Source organism: Cervus canadensis, chromosome 6, assembly GCF_019320065.1.
Source record: "Cervus canadensis isolate Bull #8, Minnesota chromosome 6, ASM1932006v1, whole genome shotgun sequence".
Classification (NCBI taxonomy): Eukaryota; Metazoa; Chordata; class Mammalia; order Artiodactyla; family Cervidae; genus Cervus; species Cervus canadensis.
The window spans coordinates 57,397,294-57,412,987 of NC_057391.1; the positions used below are offsets into that span (position 1 = coordinate 57,397,294).

The 15,694-nt window shown below is 42.4% G+C and overlaps 1 protein-coding gene across 1 annotated transcript in view; it reads left to right on the forward strand.

Annotated features, from left to right (window-relative positions):
• Positions 1-679: 679 nt before the first annotated feature.
• FBN1 (fibrillin 1) overlaps positions 680-15,694 on the forward strand; it is a 257,123-nt gene continuing 242,108 nt past the window's right edge. The window contains exons 1-2 of the mRNA XM_043473020.1: positions 680-846; positions 1,477-1,821. Of these exons, the coding sequence (XP_043328955.1) occupies positions 1,658-1,821 (164 nt within the window). The 5' untranslated portion in view covers positions 680-846; positions 1,477-1,657. The remainder of the gene's footprint in view (positions 847-1,476; positions 1,822-15,694) is intronic.

Below are 15,694 nucleotides of genomic sequence, written 5' to 3' on the forward strand. Positions count from 1 at the left end.
CATTCACAGGCCTCTGGGTCGGAATCCCACTCAGACTCTTGAGGCATCTTGGGTTCAGCCTGGGTGACTTGAACTGAAGCTCAGCATCATCATGCCTCCTCCCTCGCCTGCACATCAGCCCTTCCCCGACAGCGGGGGCCCCCTGACTCGTCCTGCCCCAGCGGCGTCCGGCCTCTGCTCGGTGCCGGCCCCAGAAGCGCAGTGAGGCGGCCACCGGGGAGCCCGAGATGCGTCTCGTTTCGCGCTGGGGCCTCCGAGTTGCCCTCTTCAGCGCGCATTCTTGGTACAGGTGGCACAGCTTCACGCGCCGGCCGGGCTTCCCAGATCACGGGAGAGGCTAATCTCGGGTCTAGGTCTCCCAGCCGCGGAGCGGGAGAAACCGCTACTCTGCTTCTTCCCGTTCCCTTAACTCCTCACCCCAAAACGCAAAATCCCAGGCTGGGCAGGACCGGATCACCTCTGCCTCCTCCCATTGCGCCAATCCTGCGGGCGAGAGAGGCCCCCGCGCCGAGGCGGTGGCTGGCAAAGGGGAGTGGAAAGGGAGGATGGATGGGGCCGAGGGGTGGGGTGGTGATGAGGGGGATGTAGGAGGGGGTGTCATTTTCTTTTTCTTTCTTTTTTTTTTTAAAAAGTATTTCTCTCGCGAGAAACCGCTGCGCAGACGATACTTGAAGAGGTGGGGAAAGGAGGGGGCCGCAGGAGCGGCGGCAGAGACTGTGGGTGCCGCAGGCAGACAGGCGGCCACAGCTGGGACAGCTGCGGGCGGAGCGGGGCAGCGGCTGCCGCGGCCAAGACCGAGGAACAGCCGCCGCAGCCGCCCTGGGAGCCGGATCCGCCGCTTCTCCAGTGGGTGCAGCCAGGGTCCCCATAGGGATCGGGCGGCCGCCGCGGCTGGGGCTCCAGCCACGGAGGCTTTTGCGTTTGCGCCGCGCCGAGGGCAGAGACAGGGACTGGGGTGAGGGGCTGTCCCGGAACGTCCAGAGCTGGCGCTGGCCCTCCCCTGCCTGACAGCTTCCTGGCCCGGGGCTCCTGGTGCCGGGCTCGGCGTCAGATGCTGAGGGGTGGTGGCAGTGCCCGGAGCCGGCCGGGGATGGCGCGGCGGGCTTCCAGCCCGGCGGCTTGGCGGAGAGGACAGACTGGGGAGCTGGGGCGTCAGAGCGCGCATTGCGCGCAATTCGTGCTAGTAAAAAATACACCCAGCGAGCTCGTCCCGGGGTTTAGATCCGCTCAGGACATGGGGACTTTTGCAGCGCCTTTTTCAGGCGGCGCCCGGGAGGCCAAGGGGTTAGCTGGAACCGATGCCGCTGGGGGCCTGGGCTTTTCAGCCAGCTGTGGACCAAACAGTCTTCACTTACCCAAAGTAACTGCGCCACGCGCAGGCGGTGCGCGGGTTGGGCTCGGGAATGGGGACCCTGAGGCTTCAGCATCCTGATGCCCTGAATGTCTCCCCCCGCCTCGGCGATTTGTCTGTTGCAGCTGGCAGGGGCCGCCTGAAGTGGGAGCAGCGCCTGGAGAAGGCGGGAGGAGCCCGGCCCGGGGGACGGGCGGCGGGAGAGCAGGACCCCGGCGGCGCGGCGCGCTCCAGGGCGCAGCGGCGGCCGCGGACAGAGCCCGGGGCGCGGCGAGAGGCGGCGGGAGCCGGCGGCCGCGCGGCATCATGCGGCGAGGGGGGCTGTTGGAGGTCGCCCTGGGATTTACCGTGCTCTTAGCGTCCTACACGAGCCATGGGGCGGATACCAATTTGGAGGCTGGGAACGTGAAGGAAACCAGAGCCAACCGGGCCAAGAGAAGAGGCGGCGGAGGACACGACGCGCTTAAAGGGTAATGAATCGGGCCAGCTGCTTTGGTGTGGGTGTCCCCTCCCTCTTTTCCCGAGTATCAAGATCCAGAGGAACTGACAGAGTCAGTTCTGGACAGTAGAAGGATCCCTGATAAGACTTCCTGGGAACACCTTAGAGATGCAAGGGTTACCCAGTCCTCGCTGCAGTTCTTGGCCAAACCACCTTGCTTCTACTCTTTATGGATTTCTGCCCCAGAGTAGAGGTCACGGCTAAAAGGAATCTTGGGCCATTGTCGAGGCTGATTTGGGGAGGCGAGGAGGGTTCTTTGAGGAAGAAGGGGAGGAGCTGCGACTGAGGAGAGGGGCAGCCCATCCTTTCCCTTCATACCAATTCCGGTTGTATGTAGGGAAAGCAATTGCATGGTGGGCATCTTAGTAGATGCTCTGTTTGCAGGGGAGCAGGGAAAGAAAGGGATTCCAAGGACAGACATTTAGAGGAGACACATAGCTAATAGTTGGTTCTCCTTGAAATTGTGCTTATTAAAATTAGGGACTGAGTTTTTCCTTAAGATGTCTACACTGGAAGCGGAGCAGGGCAAGTGTTTCTGAGAACTTGTTTTGTGGTTTTAAGAAGCTCCTTATTTGATGGGGGCAGTAAAGCTGCTGTGGCAGGCTTTGAATGAGTGTTAAAAACACTGTCTTGTGTGTGTTACACACATGTAGTTGAAGATTTCGCCAGTCTCCTATGCCCCTATTACAGACAATGTTTCAACAGGAAGTATTTAAATTAGGCAGGTTGACTGCATAAATATTGTCAGTTTCCTGAATCAAAGAAGGGTGGGAGTGCCCTTCCCTTAAAATTGTTCAGATTGAAAGAGCAGAATCTCTGAGAGTGTTCAAATTCAAGCCTCCATAGAAGCAGCAGGATGGATTGTAAATGACCCATTTTGTCTCTTTGGAGGATTCTGTAATGAAACCAGAGAGTAAATACACAGAGGTTTCTATTAACTTGTTGCTCTTTTAAATATTTTTAAAATTTTTAAATTGTTTAAATGGGGTATATTCGCTTTACAATGTCATGTCAGTTCTGTCGTACAGTAAGGTGAATCAGTTATGCGTATACAGATATCCATTCTTTTTTAGATTTCCTTCCCATTTAAGTCACTGTGGAGCATTGTTGTTCTTTTTTGAGTAGTTGTGTAGTTTGGCCCTGAGTGATCAAATGATGGTGTCCACTTGGATATGTGGCTGAACATTTCACACATTCTTTTTTGTTATGTGTTGTTTTAATTATATATATGTAGTGAAATTTGTGTCTGTATGGCCCAGGTACAGAAAGAAAAAAGTCCAGTAAACTGAACAGATGAGTTTTTGAGTGCTGGTCTAGATAGGGGCAACACAATGGTCAGAGCTAAGCACTTAGGCCTTGGTGAAATATGCAGGATTTTCTGACCCTAGGAAACAGTTACGATTAACTTAGTTCCATCTTGGTCTTCGTGGAAAATAAATCAAGGATTCCAACAAGTGTTGGAAAGGAAATTTGCTTATCATATTAAGCCTGATACTGGTCAGACAGCAGACATTTTTTACCCTGTGTGCACGGCCCATGGCAAGTTCGATAAATGGACTGAAACTCTGATTTTCATCCATTCTCGAAAGGACCTGATTTAGTCTAGCATTTTTCTTTCAAAAAATATATTTCTGCTATATATATATATTATCTTAGATGCTAAGCTTGACAGTGTTGCTCCTAGGGAGAGATGGGAAGTAGGGGGTTTAATTCTGTGGATGGAGGTCTGCAGGGAGACTTCAGGCCTGGCCAGACATTTGTCTCATCTCTGTGCTATCACCAGCCAGCCTGTTTCCTCGGGAGGCAGACTCCATGTGAAAACAGAAACTAAGCCCTGCTCTGTTGCTTCACAGGATGTCCATGCTTTTACTCACACCAACACTTAGTTCTTTTCAGTTTTACATTTTTTTAAAGTTTATAAAGAAACACTCTGTGTTTAGGTGGTACGTAGTTGCTAATGGGGACGTAATTCTATTGCAAACTATTCAGAAAGTCTTCCCCAAAGCATGGTGTTAATAGATCAGTAATTATGAACATTTCTAATTCTCATGTTATCTATGAGATTTTGCATACATATGAAAAATTTGGCAAATAATTATAATTAACCTTTGTAGCATAACTATATATTAATATACTATAATAATGAACCTTTATAATATAAAGGTTTTTATTTTTATAAATCTTATGTTATCTATAATGTTATATGCATATAATGTATGCATTATATATATACATATTTGAGGTAAAAAATTAAACTTTGAAAGGATATACAATAAAGATATTTCCCACCTACTGCTCATAGACTGTTTTCTTATGTATTTTTCTAGAAATAGTATAATACATGTATAAATATATATATTATATATATATAAACTCACTTAGATATGTGTGTATATCCTTTTTAATGATTGGAATGTACTATACATACTGTTCCCAACCTGTCTTACTTTTATAAATCTTTACTGCATCCTTCTATCAACTCATAGGGATCTACCTCAGGTGTTCTCTTGGCGTACAGAATCCCATAATATGGCTGGAACAGTTTCCTGATGATGGCTCTTTAGATTACATTAAAGTTTTTGCTATTACCGACATTCTTCTACCTGCATGTTGGTGTCCATCTGAACATTTATGTGTAGTATAAACTGATGAAAGAAAATATAATTGTTGTTTATCAAAGGTCTTCCCATAGGCTTGAAATGAATGCCGACTCTGTTCTTAAATTTGAATAGCTTTTAAAATGTATTCTCTCTGCTTATTGCTATTACAATCTCACATGAATAAGTCTTTAACCACACCATGCTGTATACATCGTCAGGAAGAGCAGTCGTGTGTTCCATTTTTCCAGTTATTGCTTAAAACTCCTATTTTGACTAGTTAAACTATTAGCAGCTTCAAAATCAACCTCTTTGACTACAGTGAAACCTGTTTGCCATTTTGATGTACAGTTTATGAAATGAAAGTGATCTGAAATCCCCAAGTCTGCCTGATGCCCAGTTGGTGGCAGCAACTTTCAGCACCTCACTAATATTTCCTCTATTTAAAAGGTGTTTTAAGCCCATCAGTGTCTGCCACCCGTTGGTCTGGGCTCTCCTACAAGTCACTGTCTTCTTGACTTGCTCTGATGTGACAGGTAACTGCAGAATTTGCCTGGGTATTCTTCTTGGAATATGTAGTCCTTTCCTGTCAGCTCCCTTGAGTCCCTGCCTGGGGACCTGCATGGTTTTCCCCTCTTTGGGTGTGTAGTCCTAGCTTGTCCTTCTCTCCTCCCATCCTGTTGCAGGTGTTTTTTTTTTTTTTTCCCTCTCTTCCCACTGGGCAGCAGAAGTTGTTCCACAGTGGAAATTTAAGCATCCTCAAGTTTCTTCCCAGCTTTCACTGTGTTTTCTTAGAGTAAATCGCCAATTTCTGTTTTTACAGGAAATCCTTTTTTTTTTTTAATGGAATGAGTGTGGTCCCTATTCACTCTGCAAAAATTGCATTTCTCTCTATTTTGAAATGAGGATTTTGCAAGTTTTAAAAACGTTTTCAAGTAATAAATGTATAATGATTTTTGTTTGCCTGGGCACCGCTTAACATGTGTGAAATGACTTTATGAGACATAATAAAATCCTAGCTTTATCGTTTGAATTTCAGGTCACAAGAATTTTCTCAGCTAAATTCTTAACTTCTGTGATTAGGCAAAAAGTGTGCGAGACAATCTAATTTTAAAAACACATAGCTCTACTTGCATAGCAATAGCTATGCACCATTTATGTTTGCCTTATTGCTTTAGCTCCCAGATAAGTAAATATTACGGTTTCCCATCAAAGGGAAAAATTCTTGAGAGTGAAACCCCCTCTTCCCAAATCTGATAAGATGGATTGTTGCACTTTTATCCGTATTGCCTGGTTTATAAGTATATAAGACTGGTTGTATTTCACACAATTTGTCCCCTTGTGCCTGATTCCTTTGGTCTTTGTTTATTTTTTTTTTTCCAGGGGTCTTATTACCAAAAAAAAAAAAAAAACACGTGGAACCGTTCATACACAGGATAGATTATGTGATGGCAAACTCTGAGGGATTAATTACACAGAAATCTGTTACTAAAATAAAGAACTTTAACAGGGCACACAGAAAAATTTCTGCAGACTTCATAAAGTCCATTTTACTTTATAAAGGGGACTTTAAGATTTCATCCAAAGTCAGATAGCCTAATAATTAAATATGAGGCAAAAATCCTGCAGTGGTATGGTTTGTCTTTTCATTTATTGAATAGATTAAGCTAAAGTATTGCAACACCATGAAAAAAAGAGATTTTTTAAATAAAAGGTTTCAGCAATTCCACATTTTAAACAAGACAGGAGACAAAGTATTTATTTATGGGATTCATTTTGTAACATTTGAGACATAAAACTTGGTATTAGGATACTCAGACATAGTTTGTTTGCTTTTTCCTACAGTAAACCAAACAATAAGCCTAACCAATTTGTGAATTTTAGCCTTAATTTCCAAGGTGAAAGTAAGATGTTTTCTTAAAATAGAAATAAACTGTATTAACAATTTCTTTGTGTCTAGAAACCCAACAAATAGGCCTATCCTAGAAACAGGATTTTGTTTCATGAAAGTTTTAAAGAAAGCTGAAATAGAAAATCTTATGAGGGGCTGAGTTATATGGCAGACACATGAGAGTTTAATATTTTATGTTTGTTAAGCTTGACTTTCCCATTAGATTGTAAAATCATCAGTGGCAAGAAATGAGCATTTTAACACTAACTTGTTGAAGCTGGGATTGAAAAAGTTCATTAATTCAAGAAGCCTTGATCGAATGCTACCTTGAATTTAGCATGTGGAATGCTAGAGACATATTGCCCATAGCCTGGAGGGGTTGGATGTTTCCTTGGAGAATAAGATGCATTAAAAAAATTGGGAGACAACAGAAAAGCAGGAAAGGGCATGGGGTCTAGGAGTAAGTAAAAGAAAATAATAATAGCATCTGTAGCAGTGCCAGATGTGCCAGGCACATCTCAGTGTTCTGCATATGACAGCACCTTCAGTGCTCATCCCATCTGTATAGGGTGAGCCCTTTCATTACCTTCCCTCTATAGCTGTGAGAGCTGAGGTATGCAGAGGTTAAGTTTTAAAGACAAATTCTTAATATTAAATTTTCTTTCTCCATTAATTTTAGTTATGGTTTTGGTTTTCATTCCTCTGGACAAAAATGCAGAACTAAGACATTGGTAAAATTCCACTTAAAATTCCTAATATTCCTTCATGCTAGTTCACAAATCCCAGGTATAATTAATAATGTAGTAATATAATATTTTGTCAAACAGGAAGCTTTGATATTTCTGCAAAGACTAATAAAACACAGAGGGGCTTATAGCATGTCTGAACTGTGGATTCTCTGGATAGCACATGCATTTTAGTATTATATCTTGAATTTTTATTGAGGATGTCAGGTAACCATCACAGGCATCCTTCATCTGCATTGCCCATGGTTCTGAACTGGAGACATTCCTCGTTATGTCATTCAGAATCTCTTGCTCTCATGTCCCATGTGAGAAACTTCTCTCTGGATAGAGTTGCACGAGGTGTTTCTCTTTCCAGGGGAAACTGGTATCTCTCTTAAGTTTTCATCAATATGATGAGTTATTTAATTCTTTCATTTCATTTTTCACCTTGGTTGCCTGTAAGCTCAGAGTCATTAACATAGTGTAATTTTTTACATTAAATTGCAACAATAATGCAATTGCAACAAATCACAACAACAACAAAAAAGAATAGCAAGCTCTGGTATATTGTTCACTATTGCATTGTTCATGTATTACTCATTTAATACACAGATCCTTTATGAGAAAGATTATACATACTTGCCCATTTAACAGATGAGGAAACTGAGGGATACAGTTTTTCAGTGATTTTAGTTATTCCTTCAGGGACATAAACTAGTAAGAGATGGAGCTGGGAAATCTGGCTTCCTAGTCAGTGTTCCTTAACCATTGTATTTTGATGATTCTCAATTACAGTAAACCCTATACCTGATAAGTTTCTTCCTTTCTTCCACATTCGTGATACCTTCATTTCCCAAGAATCTTCTGCTATTGCTGTGGAGAAAGGCTCAGCGTTTATTGAAGGCAGACACACTCCCATGACAAGCGAAGTATCGTTGTGGGAATGGGTTTATTCAGAAATGATTTGGCAGTGGATAACTGTCAGGAACCAGCAAACGATGGAACACGCTGCTTGTTTTGTAAATAAAATTGTGTTGAACACAGCCATGCCCATTTATTTATGTGTTATCTATGTCTGCTTTCACACTTACTGGCAGAGGAAGAGTAGTTGTGATAAAGATAGTAGGGCTTGGCAAAACGGAATTATTTGCTGTTTCTCCCTTCACAGAAAAAGTTTGCTAACCTCTGGTCTGTGTGATAAATGAGTCCTTAGTAGGACCGAGAACTTACTGAAGGCTGAGTTTTTGTTTATTTTATCACTAGGGATATCTAGAAACTGGGCACATACTAAGTATGCATTAGGCAATTTTTGAATGGTTGACCAACTTTAATCAACTAATTGACTGGGTAAGGTAAATTATGTGTATATTAGAGCTTGGTGGAAGTACAAGAGAAAAATAAGGAAACATTTGAGTGAAAAAGGCATGAAACAGTATATAATGTTCTGGTGATTGAGGGACATCTGAGTACGATGGGCAGGGTTTGCACTCGTGACTCAGGGTCTGCGCTGCATGGCTTTGCGGGCACGGCTCTTAGTGTAGCCTATGAAAGTAGAGCCCCCTGGAAGTGTGGTCTGCCACCAGGTATGTCTGTCTGCCACCATGTATGTCTAGGCCAGGGTGGGCGAGGGAATACAGGATGCATGATGTTACACTGTCTGAGTGTTGTGAAAGCGGACAATGGCGACATAATACAGGATTCTAAGATGGGAATGTGATCAGGTCTTGGCCATGGTCGAGGTGTAAAAGGTATATCATATAGTGAGTAAGGAGACTAGAGGCAAGGAGACTTGGGAAGCTAATACAGGAATCATGGTGAGAGTGCGTGATGGTCAGAGCAACAGTGGTGGGGGAGATGTGGTGGTGAGGAGGAGGCTCAAGTGGCAACATGAGCAGTGCTTGACCACTTGGTTATGAGAGGCCAAGGCAAGGAAGCTTCCAATGTACATGTACCTCCATGTACACTGAAACTTATTACATGTAAAAACATTGTAACATTATTAATGAGAAACTAAAGAGAGAGTTATTCCTAGTCTCTTTACTATAAGGAAATAAGCTATTTTATTTGTGTTTTGGTTATCTTATTGCTACGTAACCAATTACCCAAACTTAGTGGCTTAAAACAACAACAATTTTATTATTTCTTATGATCCTGCAGGCCAGGAATTTGGACAGGACGCAGTGGGGAGTCTTGTCTCTGCTTCCCACAATGTCTGTCGGGTCTGAAATGAGTAAGATGACTTCTCCACGTGTGTTTCTGGTTCTGTGATCGTAGACTGGTGCCTGCAGTCCTGTTTACTTTGGTGTGGTTGAGCTAAATGGATGGACAGAGGAAGGGATAAAAGAAGCAAAGAGCCACTTGTCTGGCTCTGCTGGGAGCCTTCCAGATTTCAAAGCTCTCTCCTATGTGGTCTCCTGCCTGGGCCAGCCCCTGGGGATAGGCCACTGAATGTGTTTTTGCAAATGGGGAAACTGAGCCCCAGGTGCAGCTACCAGATTTTGTTCAGGTTAAGTGTCTGTCGGGGCTGGATGGTGAACAATAGCCTCTTCATCTCTGGTCACATGTTTTAACCTCACCAGTTGACCACAGACTGAGATGAATGGCTAAAAGCTGGCTGGAAGGGCCTGAATGAGTTCATATGTTATCAGGGTTGGCTGGGTTTCTTGGTTCTCCTCCATATAGTCTCAGATTGTCTCCCTTTCCCCGTGGACCATCCAGCAGCATCGCCAGACTTTGTACAAGGCAGCTGAGGATACCAAGAAAACAAAAGTGGAAGCTACCAGACTTTCTTCAGACAGTCTTGTCTGAAATTCCATGCAAGTCACAGACCTTGCTCGGATTCAAGGGTGTGAACTAATAAGCTCTGCCTCTTGATGGAGGTGAGGGGCAGCCTGTGTCTACAGGGAGAGGAAGAATTAAGGGGCAAAATCTTTGGAGAATAGCTACCACAGTGAGGCAGCGGGTTTGTGAGAAGTCTAATCAGATGTTTCAATTCTAACTTGATCTACTCTGATTGACTTAGTTTCCCATCATAGTTGCTTCATTGTATTTTGCTTGCTGCGACCTCAGAATTCTACATAAATAATGTATCTCTGTGATCTGTTAGATTAACGTTAAGGGCTTTGCTCTTATTTTGGCTGCATTTAAAGAATTTGCAAATCTCAGGAATAAGACCATAGTTCCTAAAAATCTGGTAAGTTATGAAACTCCTAACTCCCCCTCCCCACCCCATTTCCTTTAGCCTCTAAGAAACTCAAGGATAAATTTAATGCACAATCACTTAATTTTGTTAATTTAGGTATCTGGTACGTTTTATCTTCCTTCTATATGGAATTATACTTTAAATTTCTGCTAATAGCCCCCTTTTATATATCTGTTGGTGTTAGTCACCTCAGAAACACTTTTTTTTTTTAAATCTGGGATTATAATTAATAAATAAAAATAGATGTACAGTTGTCAATAGAACTGATATGATAGTGAGCTGAACTCTTTTTTTTTTTTTTGCATTAATGGAATAGCTACATTGTTCATAGAATAAAATTGGATTAGGAATACAGTCAAGTTTGGATTATGGATCCAAAACTCTATTATATCAAACCCTGGTCTTAAGTTCCTGTGACTTTACCACTTTCTCAAGTGGCTTTTTTTTGTTGTTGTTGCTGAAGTTATCACTGAGTCTATTTATTCAGTCCCCTCTGAGGGGAAGGGAGAGAGGAAAATTCACTATCTCTACCATTCCCAGCCAAAGATGTATTCCAGACGGCAAGCAGGCCCAGAGTGGGGGAACTGCTCCATTAGACAAGTGATTTGGTTCAGGGTTTTGAAGGGTTGTGAATTCCTAGACCATCAGTCATACTTACATTCAAATATAAGTATCCAAACACATCTAAGTCCAAATATAGTACAACCATTCTGTGATGTTGGTGTTGGGACATATGATTTATGTCGGCCCTATGGGCGCATTATGTCTGCTGTCAAGTTCGCGGTTTTGAACTGAAGCATAGTAATATCTCTGTTAATAAAGAAATGTATTCCAGAGACAAACAGGTTTTTGTTTTGTTTTTCTGTTTCTTCTCCTTTGCCTCCGTCCTCTTCCTCTTTGCCTTCTTTCTCATCATAATTTCTCCCCCCATTTTTCTTTTTCATTGTCATCTCATCTTCTTTTTCTTCTTATAACTTTGTAAGCTGAGCTACCAATAAAATAGGGATGATAAAGATCAAATAAGAGTTAAAACATTAAGAAAAAGAAATTCTTAATAAAATGTTCATTTTTTACTTGAGGGTCTTGGGGTGTTCAAAAAGAAAACCAGGGATAATGTTTTTGTTAGGAAAAGGAAGGAGAAGGATTGAGGGAGGCCAGAGAGAGTTCAGAGAAAGTTCTGTAGTGGAGTTCCATCAGCCAGTGGCTCTGGGCTAGACAGAGCAGGTGCTGGCGGCTAACAGATCCTGATGATGGCTCCTGGCAACACTGGTACCAGGCTCTTCAGGAGACTGAGGGCTTTTGGAGGTGAGTCAGGACACGAAAGAAAGACACTTGGATGTCAGAAAACATTTCTGTAAAAACATTCAAAGGAATGTAGTGGAAAAACAAGTTAATCCATCATTTATTATGAACCTTTATATATGGTGCCATGTTGCTCGGTTCATCCCCCTTGCCTCATGGATAATGGTTCATTGTCTGCCATTTCCGCTACCCATTCACTGCTAATTTATAATATCATATAATCAGACCCTAATAGGTTGGTACCTTCGCAGAATAGCTTTTAAAGGCTCTTCTTATTTGTAGAATTTTTTTTTCACAACTCAGATTTTCCTCCATTGTCAGGCCATCCACCTTCACAAAAACATTACAGAATATTTATAGTGGGACCAACTTTAGAAATTTATAGATGCTTAAACTGATGCCCAGAGAAGGTTCATTAAAAGTGTTCAGGGTACTAATGTTTTCGTCTTAACTTCATAGGTATGGAAGCTGAGTCATACCGTAGCAAAAGGGGATTTAAGTAGAAGTATGTTGTTGGGCTTCCCAGATGGTGCAAGTTGTAAAGAATCCTCCTGCCAATGCAGGAGACGGGTTTGATTTCTGGGTTGGGAAGATCCCATGAAGAAGGGAATGACAACCCACTTCAATATTCTCACCTGTAAAATCCCATGGACAGAGGAGCCTGACAGGCTACAGCCCATGGAGTTTCAGAGAGTCAGACACGACTGAGTACACACAAATGAAAAATGATGTTGTTGGGTAGGAGTTTATGCTTCTTGTTTGTCTTCATACCCTAGAGAGGGTGACTGTTATCTGTAAGTCCTCAACTGTACTGCACATAAGCAAAATTCCTGCATCGCGTGGGCATGGACATTTTTCCTGTTCTTGTTTATTTGGCCTTAGACAGTGCGATCCGTTTCTCTCTGGGCAGCCCTGATGGCAGGCTGGACACTAGGGTTTTAGCTCCCCAGTCCTACCCTGCTGTCAGTGAAAGCCTCCAGATTAGGTGGGGTTGAGTGGGGTGGGGCTTTTTAAGGGAGGTGGTTGCTAGTAAGGGGGTGGGAGAAAGAGAAATGGGAGGCTCCTCTGGGAGTCTTGTGGGTGTAATCCCCCCATCCCCACACTCACGCTGCTAATTAGCAATTAGTCCTGGGATTAACCCTGGCAATTCTAGGTCTATAAGCTCAGACTCTTATCTTGTAACTTGTAACTTATCTTGATTCAACTATCTAGACTACCAATTTGTACATTTAGATTCCATGAAATAAGTGTGCCTGTGAAGAAGAAAAAACAATCTTAAATTCTTCTGTATCATCTATCCCACCAATTTTGTAGAACACTTGCCTACTCCAAGTGACAACAATTTATTGAGCATCAGCTGTGTTTGAATTGGACCTAAAGCTGAATTCTCAGAATGAACACCCTGTCTCAAGCCTGTTGATACTATTGTCTTCTTCCAGTGATTCTACGCAGAACTACATGTGAGCTATATTACTCCCTTTACTGTTGGGGTTAATGTCCAAGGTGACATGAACAAGTACCTTTCAGGGAAGGACTTGAGATGCAACCTTCAAGTCGACACCTAGTTTTTAATCTTTCATGGACTACTGCTGCCTCACACCCCAGAGTTGAGGCCGCTGACCTCAAGTTTGCAAATTTTATATCCCATTACCACCCTGTGAGCTCTGTACTCCCCAGGGCCACATAGTTGATGTTTTAGCTGGAATCTGAGAAAGTGTCTGCACATTTCCTGAAGAGTTGGCTAGGAGTGATTTGGCAGTTCAGTCATAAAAACCCAGAGCTAGCGGCTGGGGTATACGTTATAATTACCTCACACTGTTTCCTATTTGAGCCTGGTTGTGGGTAGCTGGGTAGAGTGGTATTGCTTGTGGGATTATATTTGAAGGACCAAGGAGTCATTTTCAATGAACTCTAATAACCGTTGGCTGTGTTTTCAGGGAGGCTTGGAAGTGTGGATACAGACATGCCTGGGGTCAGAGTCTGGCTCCATCACCTACTAGGCAGGAATCTCAGACAAGTGACTTGACCTGGCTGAGCCTCAGTTTCCTCCCTTGTAAAATGAGGTTGTAATACTCACCTCTCTGAGTTTCCTAAGACTTAATGAGAGGATACATTTCAAATTCCTATTACAGTGCCTGATGGATTTATCTATAGTATACAATCATTGCTATCTGGCTATCAAAGTCTCCCCTTTCTCATCTTGGAAATAATTATTTTCAGAAACATAGGAAGCAAACTTGAACTTCAAAATTTATAAAATTATAATCTTAATTTTGTATATAATCTTAATCTTAATTTTGTTTGTGAAGGTTTGGTTATATATACCTAAAGGTGACATGCAGATAAGATTTTTATTTTTCAATTTCCCCTTCCCCCAGATTATTTATAATTAATATTGCCCCCCACCCCCTGCCAATTCCTCCAAAAAAGTTTGCACTTTTTTTACTGGCAGATCTGGCAAATGGCTTTGTCTCCTTCCTGATGAACCTTCCCCCCACCACCCCCCAAGAACCTTTGTGAAAAGCATTTATATTTCAGGAAATGGAAGCACTAGTCTGAAAACCACTTTCATTGGCAGTATTGCAAAGAGATGCCCTGAGAGTTGGGACTGTTTGTGGTGAGGTTGCTGGGTATTTTGGAAATGGGCTTAAATTGCCTTGTCAGAGTAAGAGTTTGGCTATGATCAGGTAGACAGGATGACCACTGGTGGGTAATTCCAAGTCATACTGCCTTTCATCTCATGATCTCACAGGTAAAGAGAGAAACTCTTTCCCAGCTTCCCCACATCAGATCTCAGAGAGAACTCTGGCACTGCTCCTGTCACGTGCCCGTCACGTGGCCAAAGAGATGGGGCAAGTGGGCTGGCCAGGACTGAGGGGTGTGGAATGGCTTCCTCTTTCGTAAGAGGAGTTAGGGTAGCAAAAGGAGGAAGAGATGCTGAATGAGAAACACAACACATCTGCTCTGGACCAAGAAACCGCTCCTTCCCACGTTATTCCCATATCCCAGGACTCATTTCATCAGTGGTTGCTCTTCTCTCTGGATGCCTGTGGACAGGCCTTGCTTGCGTGATCTGGGGCTGGACTGACTCAGATTGTCCACCCTTGAAAAGAGGCATTGCCTTCACTTTCCAGCTGAGCGTTCCCATCCTTGGGCTTCATGCCTTGCAGCAACAGAATGCTCAGTCAGTACAAAGGGATTCTCATTTGTCGTTTTTCTTCTGTGCCCTGTTTCTTTTGAGAAATTTAAAATCTTTTAGTTTTTTCATTTTCCTTTAATGATTCCCATTTTGATTTTAACGAGAGTTGGCTTTCAAGAGATCTTAAACTATTGAACATCTGGGAAAGTGGGCCAAAACATACTTTATTTTAATTTAGGCAAAGCTTTGGTAGAATTCCTATACCCTTGCACCCTTACACATTAACCTCTAGTTAACTGATTGGCAATAAACTCTAAGAAATTGTGGTTGCTTTATATTCATTCACAGCCTATAAAAATAAGACTTCTTTAAATAAGGAATAGTTTAAACAGATAATAGTTATTTTTCTGCTTGTCATTAAAAATGTTCAAATTACCTAATATCTCTTATTCCCATGGGATAAATCACACAACCAAAGTTAATAAAAAAGCAAAAATGTAGAAACAAACAACTCCCAGGTACTTCGTCTGCTCTGCTGATTTCACAGGAAATAAATAAACCTCAAATAAAAAAAATAATCTTTTATTTTTAAACTTTTGAAAACCTTTCAAGAATCTTATAAGAATATGCAAGTCAACAGTTTTTTTTTGGTCAACAGTTCTGACATTATGTTGGTGAACATTTGGCAGAATTCTAGATAAGAGGATCTAATTTAATCTTAGATTGACCCAGGTGCTTATTTGCATTTGGGCCTCTCCTTGAAACAATCAGGAAACATATCAGCCTTCCTCACTAAATTATTTCCTCGTTTCATTTCCTATTTCCCATGACTGTAAGAATTCTTCCATTCGTGAAAAGCCAAAATTCAGCCTTCTTATGGACCTGATGCCAATCAGTCCCCTTTCCTTCAAACTCTTGTTAACTTATGGATTTATGTTTTTGTCATAAAGAAATATGTGGTGTCCTTATAAAAATGAATCATGTCAGA